We start from the raw sequence: 26934 nt of genomic DNA on the forward strand, positions 1-26934 counted from the left end.
CTGCCAAAGGCCATCTGGCCTCTTATATGGAGGAATGATCTGAAATATAAGGCCATCTGTCATTTGAATATATGTCATTGAATATATATATATATATATATATATATCTCGCTGATCCAGGAAAAATCCCCAACACAGGGCATTTCACAATGTTCAAAGGAAGAGAATAGAAAACAATTCCCCCGTTACCTCAGCCCCTACCTCTAGTCCCGCTCAGAAGAGCCTAATGTAGAAGCAACAGACACTAATGATATCAAGCCTACAAGGTCAGGTCTGGGGCGACATACCAGTAGGGCAATGTCAATGTGGCAGGAAACCTACTCTATTTAGGTAGATTGATAGAGTTGCCTGTGTCATAGATAAACAAGCTGACAAAAACTGACCTGGGAACTATGTAGAAATCCTACAGACAAGGAAAAAATAAAAAGGAGAGTGGAGAGGGGGAAAGGTGCTTAGGATGCAAACAAAAGATCTGTTTTGGAAGAATATATATGCCAGAAAACAGAACATTTTAGATAACCAGTATTCCTCACTCAATAAAAAAGAATATAAACACTTACAAATAGGAGATCGAAGCAGAGATGATAAGGCCTAAAAAAAGGAAATTGCATAGGTAGGGGGAAAATAGGAGGCATAAGTAATAGTTATATAACTTATAAATACATTAGAAACAGTAAAGAAGAGAATTGACATGGCAGAAATGCAAGTCATTCATTTATTCAAGAAAGGCAGCTTATACAGTTTGGGCAGAGGGCCCCTCTTTACAAGAAAAAATACAAATTTGTGAATATTTAGTTAAGAAAAAGGTCACAACATATTACTAGAACCTTGGATTCAGGTTTCTTTCTTTAGGTAATTTAACAAAATTGTTTATATGAAACGCTTCCTGTTTAAAATCTGACTTTACCCACCTACAGCTCTCTACGGCTCCCAGAAATCACAGGGGCCCGTACAGGGGGATGGGCTGATACTCCTGTCTTTGTGAAGGCGGTTTGAACACTGAGTATTACAAAGGATGTAGTAAAGTGAACAGAGACAGCAGTAGTTCTCTGGCACCATCAGTACCCACCGATAGACCATCACAGAATACGTCAAGCTCTTAAGGATGCAGGAAAAAACTAAGCCTCAAAGTCGACTTCGCACTTTTTTTTTTCTGTGTAAATTCCAGACCAATAGCTGAGTTCAGGAATGACCACTTCAAATTTTACTCCCTTTCGATACAAGAGTAGAGGTCTTCTTGAAGATGGCATTGAGCATTTCAGTGTACTCTTTGGGGTTTAACTTGGCAGATGGCTCCAATTCCATTTCTCTTACAGCCCCAAACACTGCTTGATGCAAGTTCAGTTTTGGGAATCCTGCTTCTGTAGGGTTCCAGGATGCCAAAGGGCAATGAGGTAGACAATTTTCTGTTTATTATTTAAAACAAAACTTACATATTATATTAGCAAGCATGTAAAACTTGTGATATTCCATTTCTGCAAGGGTAAGGTAACATAGTAGTACCTTTTACACACTACAGTATAAAACTGTTTCGGACGTCCCTGGTGGTCCAGTGGTTAGGACTCTGCGCTCCCAATACAGGGAGCACAGGGTCGATCCCTGTTTGGGGAACTAGGATCCTGCATGCCACATGGTGAGGCCAAACAAACAAACAAACAAAAAACTGTTTCAGCCTTTGTGAAAAATAACTTGGCAACACTCATTAAGAACCACGACAAAATTGTTATCCTTTCACCCAGGAATTCTTATTTGAATTTGTCTGACCTAAAGAAATCAACAGAAATTTGGACAAGAATTTATATACAAAGACATTCATTGCAATGTTATTTGTAATCGCAAAAATTTGGAGTCACCCTAACTATCTAAAAGTGCAAAATGATTGAGTAAATTATTTCATGGTCTTACTAGTGAATTCATATAGCTGTTTCAGTGTTTTTGGAATTGGAGTAAAATTTAATGATGCATGTAAATGTTCATAATATTTTTTAAAAGTAGGACACAAAATCACGTATAAGGGGTAATGCCAATTCTGTAAATATACGCATAGAAAAAAGAACATATGGATAGACAACAAAATGTTAATAGTAGATTTCAATATAAGTATAATGGAATTTATAAGAAAAACCATTTAAAAACCTTTTGGGAGGCTTACAGTGATCAAATAGGAAAACATGGCTATTTAGTGTAGCTTTTAATACTCCAAAGAAACAGCCTCATATTTTTTCAATCTTGTTACTGTATTAGTAAAGAATTTTTAAGAATGTACCCCAAATATGTGTATTATTTGTGTATTATATACATTGAGTCATGTACTAGTATATTAGGTACATTATAAAACCTTAGCAAAAAAAAAAATTAAGACTATAAATAGAAGTTTATACCTATGTCAACTTCTTTGATTTTAATAGTTTATTTTGTGTACTTCCTGATTGCTTCCACTCCACTTTGGAGATTTAGATCTCAAAGAAATAGAGGAAAAATGAAAAAAAAAAAACCCACAAAAAACACCCCACCATTTCCACTTTTCTAAGAGTGATTAAAACTAACTTATTTTGCTCTCTTAAAATAGGGCACAGGATGCAACATTTGAGTGAAGGAAGCAAAGGTCGGCAAGTGGGAAGTGGAGGTGATGGGGAACGCTGGGGTTCAGACAGAGGGTCGAGGGGCAGCCTCAATGAGCAGATCGCTCTCGTGCTCATGCGCCTGCAGGAGGACATGCAGAACGTCCTTCAGAGACTCCACAAACTGGAGACGCTGACAGCATCGCAGGTAGCCTTCCTCATTTGTCTTGTCTTCATCTGCTGTTGATCCCATCAAACAGTGTGTAGTTGGAATCTGTGTTAATCTGATTTAAATGAACCATGCAAATGATACCCAAAGCTTATTTTAGCAGTTAAGTAAGATTATATGTTTAGGGAACCAGGCTCAGATTATGTTTTATCAAGAGGTATATGGTGTGTTCCAATGAGAAGAATATTCAAATACACTGATTTGAATGTTTTGCTAAGAAAGAGACAAATTCTGGATCCACAAAATGCTAAACAGTAACAGTTTACAAAATGCTTTTTCTTGTTAAATGTGTGATTTTTTGGTGTGTGCATTTAATATCTGTCTTTCTTGCTAGACTATAAACACCGTGATTGTAGGGACTATATATATACTATTTTATTTACTGCTGCTAAAGGACAGAGCCTTGTTCCAAGGAGGGGGCATAATAAATATTTGCTGTTAGATTAAAAAAAAATCTGATTTACACACATCAATGGAGTTTAATGGTTTTTAAAAGGATCTACTTTTGAAAATATTATTTCAGAAAAGACTGACCCAAAAGCCAAATACCACTAAAAATAATTGGAATTTTTCAGCATTTAAAATTAGCAGTACCATGTTGGAGACAGGGAGAAGAACACGAGAAGAATAAGAAGTGTTGAACAGTGCAGTTTGTGGCACTAATAGAGACCACAGCTAATGTCCTAGGGTTCACCATTGAAGGGCTATCCTTTTGTAGTAAGCGTTGTCTTCTATCTTGATCTCTTTTTAAAATGCTGTGGAGGTAATACACTAACTTACCCATTCTTTACTGTAAATTAGTTTTAGGATCAAAACTTTCAAGCCGGAGAGAAATGTAGAGTTATGATTTGACCTCCACTATGGTTTGCTATAGCTTATCATGAATCTCCAAAACAGATATTTGGATATTGTTCACATAATCTTTACACTTTTACAGTTTTAATAATCAAGGCTATAGTTCTCAAATGTGTTTGTAAGTTGGTAGTTTATATGGAAATCAAGGAATTAATAAGAAATGTTGAGTAAGTAATTTAATAAGAATGTAAAAGAAGTAATGGTTCAGATTAATTTGAGGTTTTATTTGGATAATTTTATATTATTTGAACTATAAAATGTCAGAGATAATTATTTGGCTAGCAATTTTAGGGACTTTTAATTTGGTCACTGTGAGTTTCGGGATAATCAAAGCATAGTTAGCAGAAAAATCGAGAGTAATCCAATATTTCACCCTTTTTTTAAAAAAAAAGATAGGAAATAGAAAAAATTACTGTATTTTTTTTTCTTTTTGTCAAAGCTAAACCAGTTTCATTTGTGTTGATAGGCAAAATCATCAGCATTACAGACTGATAATCAGCCCCCTTCACCGGTAAGAAATTCTTATCTTAAATCTAAGTGCCAGGGTTTCAAATAAGTTACAGTAAATTTAGATTATATGATGTCCTTAAAGTATTCCAAATGAAATCTACCCTTTAGAACTTTGAAGTTTAAAATATATTTGTTTTGTACTAAGTCTGAAGTACTTCTGAAAGTCTACTTACTGAATTACACTCTAAAATTATCTCCCTCCCTTTAGCAGGAGTGAGATCTATTATTAGTTATATAGTTTCAAAATTATGGTGTGTTTTTTAAATTTATATATGCAATATGTAATAGATTGGTGACCAGCTTATTTTATTTTCTCAGAGACCATCTTGGTGGCCCTTCGAGATGTCTCCTGGTGCATTAATCTTTGCTATCATATGGCCTTTTATTGCCCAGTGGTTGGTGCATTTATATTACCAAAGAAGGAGAAGGTAATACGATAGTTTTATAATTCAAAGTGGTATGTAAACTCTTATAATCTACAGCAGACAGAGCTTTCAGCAGCAGTTAGGGAGATAGGTCCATTTTATAGATAGATTGTCATACTGAGCATTCTGTACTGATCATGAGACTGAAACTACCTTGGAAATATCTAGTGGGTTTTTAGATACTTGTTAGATTAAAATTTTTTCACTTGAGAGCATCTGATGCATTTCTACACTTTTGGTTTATGCAACAGCAAGAAAATGATTACAGGCTTAAGTTTTATGTCTTATGAAGAAACAGTGTTCTCAAAGTATGATTTTTTGGGGGGGCCCTTTGCTAACATTAAAGGACAACAGATAAGAAAACTAATAATGCCTGCGTGCTCTCTATACCTTAGAAATATAGACATTGGCATTTCAGAAAATGTTCATCCTGGTGGTTGACTAGAAATAGGGCTTATTCTAATTTGAGGGCCATAATTCCAGTTTGGATGCCAGGAAATAACTCAGATAAGTCTGAGAATAATAGGTTCGAGTCCTTGCAAGTGCTCTGAGATTGTCTAGATGAGGAATAACCTGAGGCCAAAACTCTTGGGTTCAAGAAAATTGTTAAAAGCATTTTTTTGGACACTATGTAAACTGAATTACTTTCCCTGGATGGGCAGATGGACAAATATTTGTCATTCGTGGCCTCACTGATTATGTTTCTGGTGTTTCATCACCATTTCCCATTAAGTCACAACAGATGGGGAAAAGAGATAGGGTATTTGGTGGTAAGATTTTAAGTGCTCTCTTACATATGTGCAGTAGAAACACATTTTAAAAAAATCTACAAGTTTAAATAATTATAGGTCTGTTGTTCCTCTACCAAAGAACCCACGTTTCTAATTACTGCACATGATAACAAAAGCAAAAACCAAACATTTACCCTTCTCCTATGTCAAAGGGCTAAGCAGCACACTAGTCTAAGTGCTCCAGTGAGAATGCTTCATAGTAGAGAAACGGAAATGCATGTGGCCTTGGGTGACTTGGTTTAGTCTTCCTTGTTCTCTGCTTATGTTAAGACCGTTTGATTTATGTTCATAAATGAACTCAATACGTTTTCTGGTACATTAATGTTCTTGGAATATACTTGCTCACTTAAAAAACTTCTGTGGGATTTCAGAAGCCTAAGTTGCCTTCTCAGTATCATTTACCCCCTTTCTAAGCCATCTGTGTATGTGTCATTTCAGCTGTTAAGATACAGACCTTGGGACTATATCTATAGATACAGACTATAGACCGTGGCCCAGTGGTTAAGAATCCGCGCATCCACTCTAGGGGGTGTGGGGTCAATCCCTGGTTGGGGAACTAAGATCCCGCATGCTGCATGACATGGCCAAAAAAAGGGGAAAAAAAGATATAGACCTTAATTTAAATCCTTTCTTTTCTTTTTTCACACATTTTGTGTTTCTCCTGTGATGGTTGGGTGCTATACAGTGTTTTAAATCCTAATATCCCTGATAATAGGAGGAAAAAAGAACCAAACCTTTTTTCAATATGTGGTTATACTGGATTTAAGCGGCTGGCAACAGTGGTGCTAACGGGAGGTGTTTACATGTTTTGCAATGCATTTCAAAGTTCTTTTTCATGTTTTCCTTTGTAGAAAGTTGGGGATTGGAGAATAGAGAAATTCAACACACGACAAAAAAAGCTAAAGTTTACTTTGATTAATTTATTTCATGCTTAAGGTTGAAGCAGCTTGTCACTTTATTAAAGACTGAAAAAACAAAGTGTACTTGGCTTCAGCAGTCATGGAAAATTGCAGTTTTTCTAAAATTTTTTTTTTTTTAATGTTCCTTACTTGTAAAAGTATATGCCATTTCTCCTAAGTATTCCTTTCAGTTGTTGACAGATGTCTCTGAATGGAGAAACTTTTCTCTGTTCCTAATTTTCTACTTTGTTATTATTGAATCTTTATCCAGTTTTCCAATGTATGTTAGGTATTTAATCCTTCAAAGTTGTAAATTATTAGTGCTCTGCAACTGCATTTTGATGAGACATAGTGTTTTTATGTATTGTTTACTTATATATGTAAGGAGTCAGCTGGGGTTGGCGATGGAAATAAGCTTTGGCTTGAGGGGATTTAGGCATCTTTTAATCTGGCAGTGTTTAACAGGTTTTAATCTGACAGTTATAGGAAAGAAGACTAGAGAACATTGTGCATGGTTTAGAGAAGACAGGTCTGTGTTAGAGATGAAGAGAAAGATCTAGAAATCCTCTTAGGATGGGAAAAGTGTGGCCAGGAGAGGGTGTGCCCTACTTATAACAGGGCCCACCCTGTACCTCATCCTCTAGCACAGTGTCTGGCATGTATTAGGCTTTCAATAAATATGTGCTGAATACATGGCTGAAGGCCCACCCTTGGCAGGATGGCAGCTGAAGTACCATGTGACATGGAGAAGCTTTGATGTTATTTAACATCTGGATGCAAACACACACTGAGATAATCCTATACACATGTAAAATAAGTGGTTATCTATTTGCGGTAAGCTTTAAAAAAAAATTTTTTTTTACACGAAAAGTAATACTTAAGGTCCACTGCTTGATTCTTTTTTCCCCAGTATAGAAGAATATGAATTTTTTTATAGTTGATTTACAATGTTAATTTCTGCTATACAGCAAAGTGATTCAGTTATACATATACATACATTCTCTTTTTTTCATATTCTTTTCCATTATGGTTTATCATAGGATATTGAATATAGTTCTCTGTGCTATACATAGGACCTTGTTGTTTATCCATTCTATATATAATAGCTTACATCAGAAAAATATAAATTTAAAAGTAAAAGAAATCTCATATCACTCTGCAGGGGATCTGAAAAACATTCTTTCTGTATGTGTTATGAAGAGTATCATCTGCAGACCTGTTCAAAATTAGGCCCTGAACAGCCTCCTATGGTACTACCTCCCCTCAGTTACCTAACCTGGTCATTCTGCTATTAAAATTATCCATGAGTTAAATACTGAAAGCAGGACAGTTTTTTTGTTTTTTGTTTTTGGCCGCAGGGCTGCAGCTCGCAGGATCTTAGTTCCCCAACCAGGGATCGAACCCGGGCCTACGGTGTTGAAAGCACTGAGTCCTAACCACTGGACCGCCAGGGAATTCCCTGAAAGCAGACCTTTTAAGTCCACAAGACTATTCTTAATCTATTACACAAAGACCTCACTTCTCAGATACTGCATGTTTTGCAAACTGAAGGTTTGTGGCAACCCCGTCACAAGGCTGTCAGTACCGCTTTCCCAACAGCATTCACTCACTTCATGTCTCTGTGTGTCATATTTTGGTAATTCTTGAAATATCTCAGACTTTTTCATTATCTGTTATGGTGATCTGTGATTAGTGATCTTTGATGTTGCTACTATGACTTGCCAAAGGCTCAGATGATGGTTAGCATTGTTTAGCAATAAAACATTTAAAAAAAATTTTTTTTTAAGGGAACTTTATTTATCTATTTTTTGGCTGCGTTGGGTCTTCATTGCTGCGCAGGCTTTCTTTAGCTGTGGCGAGAAGGGGGCTACTCTTTGTTACGGTGCACGGGCTTCTCACTGCAGTGGCTTCTCTTGTTGCAGAGCACGGGCTCTAGGCGCACGGTCTTCATTAGTGGTGGCACGCGGGCTCAGTAGTTGTGGCTTGCGGGCTCTAGAGCGCAGGCTCAGTGGTTGTGGCACACGGGCTTAGTTGCTCCTAGGCATGTGGGATCTTCCCGGACCAGGGCTCAAACCCATGTCCCGTGCACTGGCAGGCGGATTCTTAACCACTGCACTACCAGGGAAGCCCAATAAAGCATTTTTAAATTAAGGTATGTACAGTTTTTTAAGACATAATGCTATTGCCACTTAATAGACTACAGTAGAGTGTAAACTGTTATATGCACTGGCAAACCAGAAAATTTGTCTGACTCACTTGATTGCGATATTAGCTTTATTGCAATGGTCTGGAGCCGAACCTGCATGATCTTCAAGGTCTGCCTGTAATTTGAAAGAAAGGATGTTTCTAACCACTTTCCTTTATCAGTCTGTCCAGGTTCATAAATGTGCTGGTAGGTGGTTTCCTTAGAGATAATGAGCTTTCAGTTTTTATTTAATAAAAACTGGATAGGGTGGGACAGGTCTCAGGAGAAACATTCTTCAGATGGAGACTGGGGAAGGTGATACTGGACCAAAAATTCAGGCCCAGGCTTCTGAGGCAGGGAAAGAATCTCAGCAGTCCAGGCAGAGCAGAGAGTTCAGTGGGCTGGGGAAAGGCAAAATGTTATTCCTGTTTCCTTATCTGTTGTTTTCTGTAACTTTTCTTCTCTTATCACACTATACCCTACATTGTACAAGTTAATTTTTTATAAAAGGAGAGAAAGAGCTCACTAAATGCCTGGAAAACATCCCAAAATTCCAAAGATAGTGATAGTGACTTATGTCTCTTCTATTTCCCTATTACAGTTGAAGATTGGGGGGTTCATAGACCAAGTTGTGTGTTTTTTGGTAAATCTACAGATTTGGTAAATCTTGTATAGCAATCTGCATCACGTGGGTTCTTAGTAAGTGTTGCTAACTGTTCAGGCACCTCCCAACTAGCATTTCTGCTAAAGTCTCACTCAGACAGTCTTTACAACCACCCACGATTCTCTTCCTCCAGGGGCCTTTTTTCTTCATGCCAGAGTAATCTCCTCCTATTATGTGAAAATCCATCTGATTATTTAAAATGTCACTCCTGCCAAGGTGTACATAAGATTTCTGCAGAGGATAAGGAGCGGTCTGATTATTTAAAAGATCATTCCTGCCAAGGGGGTTGCATAAGAGCGTTTCTACGGAGGAGAGGAATAAACTTGTAATGAGAGAGTTTCAGGCATTTTGGCATCTGGAATGCTGAGGAGGGTATAGAGATTTTACAGCTGTGGGTCCTTTCCCAGAACTCAGATCACACGCGATTGTTGTGCTCACAAGCCCATTCTTCTCTGGTAGCTCACTCTGCTATCAGTAAAACCATCACATTATACACATCTGAGTTGTTGGTTTATATGTCCCTCCCATCCCCATCCCATCAACTAAACTGAGAGCTTTTTTGAGGGCTAAGAGCCTGCCTCAGAGATGTCTGAATCCCCAGTACCTGGCACAGTGCCTGGAAAGTAACAGATACATAATATGTGTTGATTAAATGAACAGTCCAGGTTGTGTATCTGTCAACCTTTTGTTGTTTTATGAAGCTTTTTTGTTTCAAAACTTTCCATTTTGATAAAATTATGAAATAATTTGCAAAAATCTGAACTGTGGAATAGCCAACTAGAAAAAGATGAGAATCGAGAAGCTATGAGAGGAGGAATGTACATTTAAATCATTTGTTAGAAACTACTTGGTAATGTCATCACTTGCAGTTGGATCTTTCCTATTGAGCTCTAAGTGACATGAAGTAACTTCATAAGGATCATTTGTAATTTTATGGTCTTATTTTGAATTTGAATATTATTATTATGTTACCATCAGCGAATTCTTTGGTATGGATGTGTTTCATATTCAGGTTGCATTTATACTCATAGGACATTGTTTTTTTCCTTTCTTTTCAAAGAAAATTGAACTGAAGAAAATATTTTACTGAAGAAGACGACTGGGCCTGGATGACCTCAGGATGAAATGGATTGTGGAGCTCACATGAAACTCCTAGTTTGTGATGATTACATTTCTTTTTGTTGTCCAGTAGTTTGGTTTGTGTACATATATACATATATATATTTTGCACTACACAAATGATAACATTTTAAGGACTAATATTGCTGATACTTGAATAATCAATCTCAACTAGGTTATAAGTAACAGACTTAGATTTACCCTACCCTTGAACTTGAAGGACATTAAATTATTAATTATTGTTTGGTAACATGTTTACCTGATTATCTCCCATAGAGAAATATAAGCTGCTTTTCCAAGGTACAGTTGTGATAATAAGAACAGATTTATAACTGGGTATTTTTAATTTTCTAAATTAAATATGAGAAAGTATGCAAACCAGGAGTGAATTTCAAATGAGATGAAATCGACTTTCTTTCTTAGTCACTGAACCACCATGCGATTCAGTAGAAAACGACTGGAAGAATCTTCTCCACGTCCACTTTGTGGGCTGCCCATAATCTTCCTTGGGCATGCACAGCTCTAACTTTAGTGTTCAGGCATCATTATGACAAAGTAGAGCCCTATGTACTAGGCTTTGTTTTTACAAATGATTCACAGAATAGACATAACCTGCTAATGGAAATGATGAAGAATGGGCTTAATGTGTTCTGAACCTGCAGATCATTAATAAGATTTGTATTCAATCATATCCATGGATTCCTTTGTAATAATTTTCCTTTAACTGAGGACATCTTGTTTCTGCTTCATAGGGTGCTTTGAAATATAAAATGAAAACTTATTTATACTGTTTTTACAAAGGTCAAAGAGGAAACACATGAAAATCACTTTTCTGCAACTGGTAAACCACACAGACCAGACTCTTAACCTCTTAGTGCCTCAGTTTTTCCTTCGGGGTATAATATTGGAGATACACCTGTTTCACAAGGGGTATTGGAGAGATCTGCAAGCTAGCAGGCCATATGCTTCCATGTGAATAAGACATACCCAACTAATGTAAATTTGTGTCTCTCCTCCACCTCCCACATTTAGACTAAGAAGAAGACTGTAATTTAGATCCTTGAAGGCTCTGTTTGGAATTATCCTTCCTGCATACCTTTTAAAACTCCCTGCTCATGTAGATGTACCTTATGCTTTAAAGATTTCTCTGATACAAAGGTTTAGTATCAAATAATTTTTAAAATTCTTGGTATGTGTGATGTTGGGTTTAGCATCATGTGTTCAGAGTGTTCTCAATAAGAGAGAAAGTAATCCATCCCTAGTCTAAAGGGTGGTTCTTTGTTTATCTGAAGAAAAAAGTATAAGAATACAATTTGCTTTTCTGAAGACTCTTTTTTTCCTTATTTTTTTTCTTACATGTAAGTTGATGTTTTTTATTTTTTAATCCCATCTTGATTAAAATGTATCTGTCTAAAGAGATCTACTAATATTTGCTTTTTAAAAGCTGTCCTCTATTTATTTAGGGAAAAAAATGAAGCCAGTAACTGAATTATATGTAAAAATAAAATTTAGACCTGTGGGTCGGGAGTTATTTTAAAAAATTAGCTATCAATCTGGTATCAGAAAATGGTGGGGCTTCCCTGGTGGCGCAGTGGTTTAGAATCTGCCTGCCAATGCAGGGGACACAGGTTCGAGCCCTGGTCTGGGAAGATCCCACATGCCGCGGAGCAACTGGGCCCGTGAGCCACAATTACTGAGCCTGCGCGTCTGGAGCTTGTGCTCGGCAATAAGAGAGGCCGCGACAGTGAGAGGCCCGCGCACCATGATGATGAGTGGCCCCCGCTCGCCGCAACTAGAGAAAGCCCTCACACAGAAACGAAGACCCAACACAGCCAAAAATAAATATAAATAAATAAATAAATAAAAATTAAAAAAAAAAAAAAAGAAAATGGTGGCTTTTCTCTTAGTATATAAATAAATAAGATGCAAAGTAAGAATGTAAGCAGTTGTGATTCATTACAAGCAGTTGGAGGTAACTAACTCCTAGGGATAACCATTTGTATCCTATTCCAAAGTCTTATTTTATAGTTTGAAAAGCACTTTGCACACAGTTCTTGTATATACAAGTAAAGACATAATTATAGGATGTAGTGTTACTGCTTTGTTTAACAAGAACCTCATTTAAAATTGACAGCTATGGTATTTTTTTAATGATCTACTTCTTTTCTGTTTCTTTATTGTAAAATTAAGTTAAAAATAAAAGGTTAATGAAAAATGTTATGGTTTTTATTCCTTGTTACTGTTAGAAGTGCATTGATTATATAAGGATTAAGTGAGAATAAATAGTAGGGGGTCATAGGCAGTAATTGTGCCTCGTTCAAAATGAAGCCATGCTATTACATGTAATTTTATAAAAATCAGAAACAGGCTGAAGTTGAACTCATTTAGTCATTTGGCTGAAAATGTTACTGATCGTGTCAAAATCTTAGTTTCAATTCTTATTCCAACTAGGTAGCTTCCCATAGCCACTCAGTGTGGCCTTAGTCAGCCATGTTAAATACATACAGCTTGGTGGTCTTAGGTAGAAAATGGTGAGAAGGTTTTATGTTTTTAATACAAATGTATAATTTGTAAGTTCTCCAGATAGTGATAAAAGTGATGTTAGCTATTTGTAACATTAAGATACCAGTGTTCTGGGGCCTGTAATAGGAACTAACTGCAGTGGCTTGAGTTTTTTTCCCTCATATACAAGGAGTCCAGAGGTAGGAAGTCCAGGGCTGGTAAGGTGCTTCCACAATGTCCTTAGGGACACAGGTTCCTTCTGTCTTTCTGTTCTGTCATCTTTAGGGTGTGGGCCTTGTCTTCATGTTCACTAAATTGCTGCTGTACATCTCGGTCCAATATCTACATTACAGGTAGGCAAAGATCCTTATCCGATCAGGAAACAGTAACTTTCCTGGAAGTCTCACACAGGATACTCCTTCTCCATCTACTTGGCTAGAACTGGGTCTCATAATTATATCTTTGTCTATAAGAATATTATTTAAAGAATAAAATTGTTCCAGTTTATATAGATATAATTTTACAAATTTAATTTTGCCCATACACAAGAAATGCCATGTCTTTTGGCCTTTAATACACTTAACTGAGTTCTCTTCTTTCTCTATTTGTTTTTCTTTTCTGCTTCTCAACCCTTGTTTTCCCACTGACCTTCTCTCTCTCCATTAATCCTCCTTCCCAATGGAACCACTTTTTCAAGCTGAAAAATGGTGTTCTTTTCCTTTTTCAAAAGAAACAACTAAAAGAACTTTTAAATACGTACATAATACAGGTGAGGTGTAGCCATTGTTATTTTTTCTGCCCAGCACCTGTCCCTCCTCCTCCTGATAACAGCATCACTCTCCTTGCCCTTCCCCGCGGTAGAGAGCTCCTCTTCCTCCACTGTAATCCTGCCCCACCCCCCAAGCCACAGTAATGGGCATGTGACTCAGACCTGGCCAGTGTCTATCTCATTCTCCTCCTGACCACAGTGACAGTCCTAGGGAGGGGTGTATGACCATCAGTGAAGCAGTCAGAGTTATTCTCTGGATTTATTTCAGGAAACTAGAGGAGAGAGCATTTTGCCTTTTCACAGAATGTTACATAGTTGGGATCATACAGTATGTAGCCCTTTCAGAATGGCTTCTTTCACTTTGCAATATACATTTATGGTTCCTCCATGTAATTTCATGTCTTCATAGCTCACTTCTCTTTATGTTTTTATGGCTGTGTGTCAATAAAGTTTTATTTACAAAACAAGTAGGGGGCCGTATTTGTCCCATGGGCTGTAGTTTGCTGACTTCTGATTTAGGTAATTCATTTCTTTTTAGCACTGATTAATATATCATTGTCTGGATGTACTAGAGTTTATTTATCCATTCACCTATTGAAGGACATCTTGGTTGCTTCCAAATTTTAGTAATGATGAATAAAGCTGCTGTCAACATCTGTGCATAGGTTTTTGTGTGGTCGTAAGTTTTCAACTCATTTGGGTAAATAGTAAAGAGCTGATTGCTGGATTGCATGGTAAAGTTACGTTTAGTTTTGTAATAAACCACCAAACTGTCTTCCAAAGTGGCTGTACCATTTTGCATTCCCACCAGTAATGAATAAGAGTTCCTGTTGCTCCACATCTTTGCCAGCATTTGGTATTGTCGGTGTTTTGGGTTTTAGCCATTCTGATAGGTGTGTAGTGGTATCTCACTGTTGTTGTGTTCTCTTTCTCCTTGAATTACAGGCTGTAAGGTTATTACCAGGGAGATCCTGGGGCTGCATATCCTGCCACTTGGAGGAGCCTTAGATAATAAGGCCAACATCTAGACCTAGGAACTTATACAAGAGTCAGAAACAGTGAGTTCAAGTCCTTTAATCCAGTTAATTCTGAAAACACTACCCCTATGTTTATACAGTTTGTTTACATGGGTTAATAAATTTGCCTTCTTACTTAAGGCAGTTTAAGGTAGGTTTCTGACACTTGGAACCAGAGTCCTGACTAGTATAGAAAATGCGTGATTGTCAGGACTGACTGTAGGCTCTGAAGCCAGACTGTCTAGGTTCAAATTCTCTGCAATCATGGGAAGTCCCTTACCTTATGTTTCAGTTTTCATATGTATACAATGTGGATAAAAATACCTCATACAGTTAATATATGTATAAAATATGTAGAACAGTGTTCAGGATACAGTAAGTACTTTGTAACTGATAGCTACTGTGATGGTAATAATAATGACTGGGGTTATTATTTCACTATCAGTACATAAGAATCCAAATCCCTTTTGCAGAGGTAGACACTGGAAATGTTGGTGCAAATGTACCAAAAAAAAATTTTTTTTTAACAAAAGCTAGTTTCTTCCATTTATGCTCTGGATACTATTCCTTTCCTTAAAAACTTTGCCATTTTTTTCTGCCCCAGAGGCAACTACTTTCAGTACTTTTGGGTGATTGTTTTGTACTTACCTCCAAGGTTCAAAACAATATGTTTGAACTGCTACTTTATTATTTTTTTTAAACATCTTTATTGGAGTATAATTGCTTTACAATTATAAATTACAGTGTTGTGTTAGTTTCTGCTGTATAGCAAAGTGAATCAGCTATATGTATACGTATATCCCCATATCCCCTCCCTCTTGCATCTCCCTTCCACCCTCCTTATCCCAACCCTCTAGGTGGTTGCAGAGCACCAACCTGATCTCCCTGTGCTATGCAGCTGCTTCCCACTAGCTATTTTACATTTCGTAGTATATATATGTCAGTGCTACTCTCTCAATTTTTCCCAGCTTACCCTTCCCCCTCCCCGTGTCCTCAAGTCCATTCTCTACATCTGCATCTTTATTCCTGTCCTGCCCCTAGGTTCATCAGAACGATTTTTTTGTTTTTAGATTCCATATATATGTGTTAGCATATGGTATTTGTTTTTCTCTTTCTGACTTACTGCACTCTGTATGACAGACTCTAGGTCCATCCACCTCACTACAAATAACTCAATTTCCTTTCTTTTTATGGCTGAGTAATATTCCATTGTATATATGTGCCACATCTTCTTTATCCATTCATCTCTCAATAGACACTTAGGTTGCTTCCATGTCCTGGCTATTGTAAATAGTAATGCAGTGAACATTGTGGTACATGACTCTTTTTGAATTATGGTTTTCTCAGGGTATATGCCCAGTAGTGGGATTGCTGGGTCGTATGGTAGTTCTATTTTTAGTTTTTTAAGGAACCTCCATACTGTTCTCCATAGTGGCTGTATCAATTTACACTCCCACCAACAGTGCAAGAGGTTCCCTTTTCTCCACACCCTCTCCAGCATTTATTGTTTGTAATTTTTTTGATGATGGCCATTCTGACTGGTGTGAGGTGATACCTCATTGTAGTTTTTTTTTTTTAATAATGTGAGTTGTTTGTTTGTTTGTTTTTTAATTTTTATTTATTTATTTATTTATTTTTGGCTGTGTTGGGTCTTCGTTTCTGTGTGAGGGCTTTCTCTAGTTGTGGCAAGTGGGGGCCACTCTTCATCGCGGTGCGCGGGCCTCTCACTGTTGCGGCCTCTCTTGTTGAGGAGCACAGGCTCCAGACGCGCAGGCTCAGTAGTTGTGGCTCACGGGCCTAGTTGCTCCGCGGCATGTGGGATCTTCCCAGACCAGGGCTCGAACCCGTGTCCCCTGCATCGGCAGGCAGATTCTCAACCACTGTGCCACCAAGGAAGCCCCTCATTGTAGTTTTGACTTGCATTTCTCTAATGATTAGTGATGTTGAGCATCCTTTCATGTGTTTGTTGGCAATCTGTGTATCTTCTTTGGAGAAATGTCTATTTAGGTCTTCTGCCCATTTTTGGATTGGGTTGTATGTTTTTTTGATACTGAGCTGCATGAGCTGCTTGTATATTTTGGAGATTAATCCTTTGTCAGTTGTTTCATTTGCAAGTATTTTCTCCCATTCTGAGGGTTGTCTTTTCGTCTTGTTTATGGTTTCCTTTGTTGTGCAAAAGCTTTTAAGTTTCATTAGGTCCCATTTGTTTATTTTTGTTTTTATTTGCATTTCTCTAGGAGGTGGGTCAAAAAGGATCTTGCTGTGATTTATGTCATAGAGTGTTCTGCCTATGTTTTCCTCTAAGAGTTTTAGAGTGTCTGGGCTTACATTTAGTTCTTTAATCCATTTTGAGTTTATTTTTGTGTATGGTGTTAGGAAGTGTTCTGATATCATTCTTTTACTTGAAGCTGTCCAGTTTTCCCAGCACCACTTATTGAAGAGGCTGCCTTTTCTCCACTGTGTGTTCTTGCCTTGTTTATCAAAGGTAAGGTGACCATATTTGTGTGGGTTTATCTCTGGGCTCTCTATCCTGTACCATTGATCTATATTTCTGTTTTTGTGCCAGTACCATACTCTCTTGATTACTGTAGCTTTGTAGTATAGTCTGAAGTCAGGGAGCCTGATTCCTCCAGGTCTGTTTTTCTTTCTCAAGACTGCTTTGGCTATTCGGAGTCTTTTGTGTTTCCATACAAATTGTGCAGTCTTTTTGTTCTAGTTCTGTGAAAAATGCCACTGGTAGTTTGATAGGGATTGCATTGAATCTGTAGATTGCTTTGGGTAGTATAGTCATTTTCACAATGTTCATTCTTCCAACCCAAGAACATAGTATATCTCTCCATCTGTTTGTATCATCTTTAATTTCTTTCATCAGTGTCTTATAGTTTTCTGCATACAGGTCTTTTGTCTCCTTAGGTAGGTTTATTCCTAGGTATTTTATTCTTTTTGTTGCACTGGTAAATGGGAGTGTTTCCTTCATTTCTCTTTCAGATTTTTCATCATTAGTGTATAGGAATGCAAGAGATTTCTGTGCATTAATTTTGTATCCTGCTACTACCAAATTCATTCATTAGCTCTAGTTTTCTGGTAGCATCTTTAGGATTCTCTGTGTATAGTATGTTCTCTGCAAACAGTGACAGCTTTACTTCTGTTTTCTGATTTGGATTCCTTTTATTTCTTTTCCTTCTCTGATTGCTGTGGCTAAAACTTCCAAAACTATGTTGAATAACAGTGGTGAGAGTGGGCAACCTTGTCTTCTTCCTGACCTTAGAGGAAATGGTTTCAGTTTTTCACCATTGAGATCGATGTTGGCTGTGGGTTTGTCATATATGCCCTTTATTATGTTGGGGTAGGTTCCCTCTATGCCTACTTTCTGGAGAGTTTTTATCATAAATGGGTGTTGAATTCTGTCAAAAGCTTTTTCTGCATCTATTGAGATGATCATATGGTTTTTATCCTTCAGTTTGTTAATATGGTGTATCACATTGATTGATTGGCATATATTGAAGAAATCTTGCATTCCTGGGATAAACCCCACTTAATCATGGTGTATGATCCTTTTAATGTGCTGTTGGATTCTGTTTGCTAGTATTTTGTTGAGGATTTTTGTATCTACATTCATCAGTGATATTGGCCTGTAGTTTTCTTTCTTTGTGACATCTTTGTCTGGTTTTGGTATCAGGGTGATGGTGGCCTCATAGAATGAGTTTGGGAGTGTTCCTCTCTGCTATATTTTGGAAGAGTTTGAGAAGGATAGGTGTTAGCTCTTCTCTAAATGTTTGATAGAATTTGCCTGTGAAGCCATCTGGTCCTGGGCTTTTGTTTGTTGGAAGATTTTTAATCACAGTTTCAATTTCAGTGCTTGTGATTGGCCTGTTTACATTTTCTATTTCTTCCTGGTTCAGTCTCAGAAGGTTGTGCTTTTCTAAGCATTTGTCCATTTCTTCCAGGTTGTCCATTTTATTGGCATATAGTTGCTTGTAGTAATCTCTCATGATCCTTTGTATTTCTTTTTCATTTCTAATTCTGTTGATTTGAGCCTTCTCCCTTTTTTTCTTGATGAGTCTGGCTAATGGTTTATCAATTTTGTTTATCTTCTCAAGGAACCAGCTTTTAGTTTTATTGATCTTTGCTACTGTCTCCTTCATTTCTTTTTCATTTATTTCTGATCTGGTCTTTATGATTTCTTTCCTTCTGCTAACTTTGGGGTTTTTTTGTTCTTTCTCTAATTGCTTTAGATGTAAGGTTAGGTTGTTTATTTGAGATGTTTCTTGTTTCTTGAGGTAGGATTGCATTGCTATAAACTTCCCTCTTAGAACTGCTTTTGCTGCATCCCATAGGTTTTGGGTCATCGTGTTTTCATTGTCATTTGTTTCTAGGTATTTTTTGATTTCCTCTTTGATTTCTTCAGTGATGTCTTGGTTATTTAGTAGCATATTGTTTAGCCTCCATGTGTTTGTATTTTTTACAGTTTTTTTCCTATAATTGATATCTAGTCTCATAGCGTTGTGGTCGGAAAAGATACTTGATCCGATTTCAGTTTTCTTTAATTTACCAAGGCTTGATTTGTGACCCAAGATATGGTCTATCCTGGAGAATGTTCCATGAGCACCTGAGAAGAAAGTGTATTCTGTTGTTTTTGGATGGAATGTCCTATAAATATCAATTAAGTTCATCTTGTTTAATGTATCATTTAAAGCTTGTGTTTCCTTATTTATTTTCATTTTGGATGATCTGTCCATTGGTGAAAATGGGGTGTTAAAGTCCCCTACTATGATTGTGTTACTGTTGATTTCCCCTTTTATGGCTATTAGCATTTGCCTTATGTATCGAGGTGCTCCTATGTTGGGTGCATAAATATTTACAATTGTTATATCTTCTTCTTGGATTGATCCCTTGACCATTATGTAGTGTCCTTCTTTGTCTCTTGTAATAGTCTTTATTTTATAGTCTATTTTGTCTGATATGAGAATTGCTACTCCAGCTTTCTTTTGATTTCCATTAGCATGGAATATCTTTTTCCGTCTCCTCACTTTCAGTCTGTATGTGTCCCTATGTCTGAAGCGGGTCTCTTGTAGACAGCATATGTACGGGTCTTCTTTTTGTATCCATTCAGCCAGTCTATGTCTTTTGGTTGGAGCATTTAATCCATTTACATTTAAGGTAATTATCGATATGTATGTTCCTATTACCATTTCCTTAATTGTTTTGGATTTGTTTTTGTAGGTGTTTTCCTTCTCTTGTGTTTCCTGCCTAGAGAAGTTCCTTTAGCATTTGTTGTAAAGCTGGTTTGGTGGTGCTGAATTCTCTTAACTTTTGCTTATCTGTAAAGGTTTAAATTTCTCCATCAAATGTGAATGAGATCCTTGATGGGTCGAGTAATTTTGGTTGTAGGTTTTTCCCTTTCATCACTTTAAATATGTCCTGCCACTGCCTTCTGGCTTGCAGAGTTTCTGCTGAAAGATCAGCTTTTAACCTTATGGGGATTCCCTCGTATGTTATTTGTTGCTTTTCCCTTACTGCTTTTAATATTTTTTCTTTGTATTTAATTTTTGATAGTTTGATTAATATGTGTCTCAGCATCTTTCTCTTTGGGTTTATCCTGTATGGTACTCTCTGTGCTTCCTGGACTTGATTGACTATTTCCTTTCCCATGTTAGGGTAGTTTTCGACTCTAATCTCTTCAAATATTTTCTCAGTCCCTTTCTTTTTCTCTTCTTCTTCTGGGACCCCTATAATTAGAATATTGGTGCATTTAATGTTGTCCCAGAGGTCTCTGAGACTGTCCTCAATTCTTTTCATTTTTTTTTTTTTATTCTGCTCCCCGGCAGTTATTTCCACCATTTTATCTTCCAGCTCACTTATCCGTTCTTCTGTCTCAGTTATTCTGTTATTGAGTCCTTCTAGGGTATTTTTAATTTCAGTAATTATGTTGTTCGTCATTGTTTGTTTGCTTTTTTGAACTGCTACTTTTTGATACTTCTGTTTTGGGAATTATCTATTTATTTCCCTCTACTGAAAAAAATTTTTTTAAATTCATTTATTTACTTATTTATTTGGTTGCGTCGGGTCTTAGTTGCAGTAGGTGGGTGGGCTCCTTAGTTGCAGCTCACCAGCTTCTTAGTTGCAGCACATGGGCTCCTTAGTTGCAGCAGGCAAGCTCCTTAGTTGTGGCTCACTGGGTCCTTAGTTGTGGCATGCAAACTCTTAGTTGTGGCATGCATGTGGTATCCAGTTCCCAGACCAGGGATCAAACCTGAGCCCCCTGCATTGGGAACGCACATTCTTAACCACTGTGCCACCGCCACCAGGGAAGTCCCCCCTCTACTGAAAATTGAAGATTTCATTCTTTTTCCTTCCTTTGCAATCACAGCTCATGTGTAAACAGTTTACTGTTTATCAGTTTGTTACTAAAGGATATGGTAAAGGATACAGGTGGACGTGTAGATGGAAGAGATGCATAGGGCAAGGTATGCAGGAAGGGGTGTGGAGCTTCCGTGCCCTCTCTGGGGGGCATCATTCTCCCAGCACCTTCATGTGTTCACCAACTAGAAGCTCTCCAAACCCTGTACTTTGGGGATTTTGATGGAGGATTAGTCACATAGGCACAATCAAATATTAACTCCCTTTCCAGCCCCTCTCCTTTCTCTGGAGAACAGAGGGTGGGGCTGAAAATTCCAAGCTTCTTTGTTTGGTTTTTGGCCCCATGGCATTCAGGATCTTAGTTCCTCGACCAGGGATTGAACCCATGCCCCTGCAGTGGAAGCGTGAAGTCTTAACCACTGGACCACCAGGGAAGTCCCAGAAAATTCCAAGCTTCTAGTCATGGCTGGGTCTTTCTGTTGACAGGCCCCCCTACAGGAGCCCACCCAGAGTCACCTCATTAGAACAAAGGGCATTGCTATCACCTGGGAAATCCCAAGGGAGCCAGAAGCCCTGGGTCAGGATCCAGAATCAAAGACCAAATATGAGAACAAAAAAAATGCTCCTGGTGCTCTTATTCCTTCGGAAATTATCGATAGAAGTATTTTAGGAGCTCTGTGCGGGAACAGGAGGCAGAGACCAATATATATATTTTCTGTTATCTCTTACCAGTCTCTTTTCTTTCTCTTTGGATGCTTATAGGATATTCTCTTTTTTCTGGTGTCTGAAATGTCACTTTGTTGTAAGTTGGGATGTATAGGAAGGGTATTTGCTGCAATGATGCTATGTAACAAACCAGCTCAAAACTCCCATTCTTTCACCCTCCTCATCCCATCCATCAGTAAGTCGTATTGATTCCACCTCTAAAATATGTCTTGAATCCAGGTGGGCTGGTTCAGTAGCCTTCTATTCAGTCTCCCTCCTTCAAATGTTGCCATGACCAGTCCACTTTCCATAGTTATAAGAATGACCCATCCACAGCTGGCTTGGTATTAACTGAAAGGAGGCCTGGTGGAAATGGTAAATATTTGCACAATCTTTTGGACTCTGAGCACGTTCTTCACTGGCTAAAAACAAGATGGTTCTTCCTGGCAAACAGAGTGATCAGACCTGAAAGTGATCTTCAAGATGTTCTGGAGAATAATAGCAGAGTTTTATACAGCAACCATTCCCCAAACCCCAAATTAAGACAAATATTCTGAGAAGTAGTAGGGTACTTAGGGCTCAAATAGTGATCATTTATTAAACACCTTTTATGTTTGCTACATACTTTGTATTATTTAATTCTGACAAAGGTACACTAAAATAAATACATTTTCTATATTTGTTTAACAGTTAGTGGAAGTGGGGAGAAAATTATTTTCAATTAATAAAAATTATATATAGTAATGAATGCAGATTTCTGCTGGCAGAGCAATCTGTGTTCTTCAAAGACATGTATGCACACACATCCATACAACTGCCAAAACACTTCCATTTTTCCATTCTTGTTCTGTCTCAGGTTTTTCCTTAATGAGTATCTGAACCCACAAAAAGGTTTAAGTTTAGATAATAAATCACTTGTTCCCAGCAAACACCATTACAGCATGCAGAATTCCAGGTGGCCATAGCTGCACCTGCTAGGGCTGCTAAAGCAAACTGTTCTTAACTTTTCCACTTAAGGGCACCGTCTCCTGCATTGGGAATAGGTTCAATGTACATCTCCCTCGATTATTCAGTAATGTTTCAAATCCCTGATAAGACTGGTGTCCTGGAAGTTCCTCATAATTAATCTGCACAATACAGGTAGACAATCAGAGTTTAATCCACCCAAGGTTTTTTACTCTGGCAGAGCAATGGTTTAAACCATTTGTGCTTGATTCCAAAGCCAGTGTTCTTTCTACTACTTGAAAATTCCATAAGAGGATGACAAATAATCCTAGCTTTTACCTAATTTAAGGGAAAGATGTAATTTACATTAAACAAAGTTTTAACTGTTAACAACTGTATTTTGAACATATTATTGTTAGAAGAGGTGACTATTAGGAGGATTAAATCTGAGTAGTCATTACTAAAACAAGCTCAGTAAAACCATTAAATCATGGATTCAGTTACACTGCAATGATTATTACAGTGTCTCTTTCACTGTAACAGTTTTAAACTTATATTATCTTCGTCAACTACATTAGTAACACGGCTCATACTGGGATGGTGATGGAAAGTAAAAACACTCAAGCCATTTTGCCAAAGGAACAATAGTATTTAATAGATTAACAGAAAATTTACACATGGTACATTTAAATTTGAACTTTTCTCTTTTGGGGGGTAAGTCTGCAAAAAAGCTGAATGAATTTAAGATATGACCTGTGAAGCTGAATCGTAGTGTATCTATATTTAAAAGAATGATGTTGACAGAATATATCGAAGTATGTTACAATTATATTTATTAAGTGAAAGTAAGGTAGTTATTTTTTTAGGCTATTCTGGTAATGCTGCATATGTTTTAAGCAAATTATTTAAAAATGTAAACCATTACATTTTTTATTAAAATTGAATAAGCTGTTAAAATTGCTACAATATATCTCACCTAAGCTCTCCAGTACTATTTTAAATACATATGTATTGTAGAAAAAGCACCAGAAGCAGTCAAGGCAGCAAAACTGTATTCATAGCAAAATAAGCCAAAACCCTCGTCCTTTTGTTTATTCCTCATTCCCGAAAGGAGTTATATTACTGAATGAAGGAATTTTCCAACTGCATTTTTGAGGTCACAGTTACAGCCTTAAATGATTGGCTTTTGCAGGCAATCAGGTACAGATAAATTACACTAAAATAAAACTGTATGATGTTTTTGTCATATTAACACCAAACTGAATGGTGGACTGAAATGAACAGATGAGAAAGAAAATCAAGCTCGAGGCTCACTCTTTCTCTAAAGTGGTCATGTTTCTAGTTTTACTGAAGCATTAATTTTCATAAAGTACACTAACAAAATAAATAAGTTGAAAAAAGCTTTGAAGATCTATGTACAACTCTGAGATTAAGATAAATTACTGATTATGTTCTCTATAGCCTTTTAATGCTGTGGAAGCTGTAACATACATGAAAAGCTCATTGATCCAGGTAAAATAATGATTTTCCCCCCCTTAGATCAATCTAGTATTAAGGCATATGTAATTATGCTAGCTTATTCTATAAGGCAAGGTTAGATTAAAGGGAAAATTTATGTGCTATAGGCTAAATCCAGATACTGTCAGGTGCTGGGCATTATTCCTGGCTTCAAAATAAGATGTATCAGTTTCATTGTCTGGTTGGGGTATGAAAGGCATCGTTTGATGCTGTAGATTTTCCCAGTCCACATCACTGAAGAGAGGATGATGTTTCAACTCTTAGGAAAAATATCAAACAAAACGATATTATGACACCATTACCAAAGTCCTATTTTACAGGAATTAAAGAGAGATTGTCTCACATGTACCTTGCCCTGGCTTACTATGTCTGTTTCACAGACATTTTAAAAACATCTGTCTCTTTCTTCAACCACATACTTCCCAACAGCACACAGTGTCATTCTGTATGTCACTTGGCATATGACAGGTGCCTTAACAGAAGCTTATCTTTCTCACTGCCTGCATCTTCTCTCAGAATCCCTGACTCGATGAGAGAAGACAGCCTGGCCTACTTCCTGCTCCCCGACACAGCTTCCACACCACTAATCCTAATCTCCCATGATTAATGCCCCACTTCTCATTCCAATTCCTTGCCGCTTGCTTTGACCTCTGTAATCCTCAGCATCGTCACCCTAGATTACTTCAGCAGGAAGCTCATCCTCCACTCCCTTGCTCTCTTCCCTGTGCTCCATCCTTATCCTTCCTGGTAATTTCAACACACACACTGATGATATTTCTGACACATTCTTTCTCTTCCTGGTTCTTTGATTTCTTTGATTTCACTGACTTGCATCTCTACAACACACCAGCCGCCCAGCAGTATGGCCACATCTGAGTCTACTGCTTCCACTTACAAAATCTCAACTTTGCCTTCCTCTTTAACTACATTTTCCTTCTATTTAGTAAAATGAAATCTCCTCTTTTGATCACACAGGTATTTAGTTGGCAGACATAGCCGCCCCTCTCCTCAACTATTCACTTCATTAGGCAACAATAAAGATGGCAAAAAAATGAAGTGTCAATTAAGGCAGTATACAAACCAAAAAAGCAATCAAATTTAAGGAAAATATCAGAAGACGACTACACAGACAGGAAAGAATTGTTTGTCTGTATTGGGGGTAATGGGCTGGAAAATCAATATGTATATATGATGGATTTTCCATAAACTAAAAGACTGGTAGGAAAAGGGATAAAAGAGCAAAAATAATTCACATTTAGAGAATTTATTTGTCTCAATGGTTCAAGCATGTGTTACTTTAGAGTTATTTGTAGTATTAACTCGAACTGGGATATCTGGATGTGATGTGATGCTTCGTGATCCTCTCATCATAACTATTTATTTAAACTGAGTCCGCAAAGGAATTCTAATCTAGGTTAAGATTAACTAAATAAACAGTTGTTGAAACAACTGTTTCTTAACTGAAGAATACCCCTATCTGCTTCACTAGGTAAACTGTTCATTTAACAAATGAACAAAAATTTGAGGTCACTGGTAAGAATGTACTGAGCAAGTTACAGGGCATTATAGCCATTTTCTAAACAACGGTTTCCCAACTTTGTTACAACTGACCTTTAGGACCAGATAATTCTTTGTAGTAGGGACTGTCCTGTGCACTGTAGGATGCTGAGCAGAATCCCCGGCCTCTACCTACTAGATGCCCCCAACTGTTGTCACAACCAAAAAATGTCTCCAGACAATGCCAAATGTCCTTTGGGGAGCAAAATCATCAGCAGTGGAGAAGGCTGTTCTAAAGCAATTTTTATTTTTATTATTTTTATTTTTTATTTTATTATTATTATTTTTTGGCCGCACCTTGCAGCATGCAGGATCTTAGTTCCCTGACAGGGATCGAGCCTGTGCCCCCTGCAGTGGAAGCTTGGAGTCTTAACCACTGGACCACCAGGCAAGTCCCCTAAAGCAATTTTTAGAGCTCGGTTTTCAAATGTCTGCATTCTCACTTTACATAAGTTTTCGCTCAGATTCCACTCTTCAGGTCTTCCTGACCACCCCATCTAAAAAATAAAACTCTTGGGCTTCCCTGGTGGCGCAGTGGTTAAGAATCTGCCTGCCAATGCAAGGGACACGGGTTCGAGCCCTGGTCTGGGAAGATCCCATATGCTGCAGAGCAACTAAGTCCGTGAGCCACAACTACCGAGCCTGCGCTCTACAGCCCGCGAGCCACAACTACTGAAGCCCGTGTGCCACAACTACTGAAGCCCGCGCGCCTAGAGCCCATGCTCTGCAACAAGAGAAGCCACTGCAATGAGAAGCCCACGCACCGCAACAAAGAATAGCCCCCGCTTGTCACAACTAAAGAAAGCCCGCACGCAGCAACGAAGATCCAACACAGCCAAATAAATAAATTAATTAATTAAATTTAAAAAAAAATAATAAAAATAAATAAAACTCTTGGCTTCACTTTGTACCCTCTCACTTTGCTTTCTCTCTTCATTTACTTACCACTAGATGGAGTTATGTTATGACTGTATTTGTTTACTTTCTGTCTTTCCACTAGAATGTAACTTCTAGAACTTAAGCACAGGGATTTGTCTGGTTCATCCCTAGGATACCTCCAGTGCCCGAAACGAAAACACTGCCTAGCACCTAGAAGTCACTCTATAGGATTTGTTAAATGAATAAACTGTTGACCTCATTGGAGGGAACACCTAGAAGCTGATGTGAATGACATATTACTAAAGTCCATTTAGTAATATACCCTACTTCACATGGAAATGCATTTTGAGACACAGTGCTTAGTTGTCTCTATATATACATTGTGACAAGAAGGATTTTAAGGCAGCTGCTAATGAGATTTACTGGAGTTTCAAAATTGGGTTTT

General features: G+C 37.6%; 2 protein-coding genes across 13 annotated transcripts in view; one reads left to right on the forward strand and one right to left on the reverse strand.

The window, feature by feature from the left end:
* Window positions 1-12453, forward strand: part of ACBD5 (acyl-CoA binding domain containing 5) — a 36786-nt gene extending 24333 nt beyond the window's left edge. For 4 of the 6 annotated variants that reach the window (XM_057543122.1, XM_057543123.1, XM_057543124.1 and 1 more), the window contains exons 10-13: window positions 2570-2769; window positions 4112-4156; window positions 4474-4583; window positions 10180-12452. In XM_057543122.1, coding sequence (XP_057399105.1) covers window positions 2570-2769; window positions 4112-4156; window positions 4474-4583; window positions 10180-10192 — 368 coding nt within the window. In that variant the 3' untranslated portion in view covers window positions 10193-12452. Of the gene's footprint in view, window positions 1-2569; window positions 2770-4111; window positions 4157-4473; window positions 4584-10179 lie in introns of all 6 variants that reach the window. The other 2 variants (XM_007167394.2, XM_028162931.2) reach the window with 1 other exon arrangement.
* Window positions 1-26934, reverse strand: part of MASTL (microtubule associated serine/threonine kinase like) — a 77089-nt gene that overhangs the window by 17757 nt on the left and 32398 nt on the right. For 2 of the 7 annotated variants that reach the window (XM_007167395.2, XM_007167396.2), the window contains exon 12: window positions 22475-24312. The exons of 1 other annotated variant lie outside the window; for it this stretch is intronic. In XM_007167395.2, the coding sequence (XP_007167457.2) occupies window positions 24155-24312 (158 nt within the window). In that variant the 3' untranslated portion in view covers window positions 22475-24154. 4 more of the 7 variants (XM_057543120.1, XM_057543116.1, XM_057543118.1 and 1 more) reach the window with 4 other exon arrangements.

The sequence above is a fragment of the Balaenoptera acutorostrata genome, chromosome 3 (assembly GCF_949987535.1).
Source record: "Balaenoptera acutorostrata chromosome 3, mBalAcu1.1, whole genome shotgun sequence".
NCBI lineage: Eukaryota > Metazoa > Chordata > Mammalia > Artiodactyla > Balaenopteridae > Balaenoptera > Balaenoptera acutorostrata.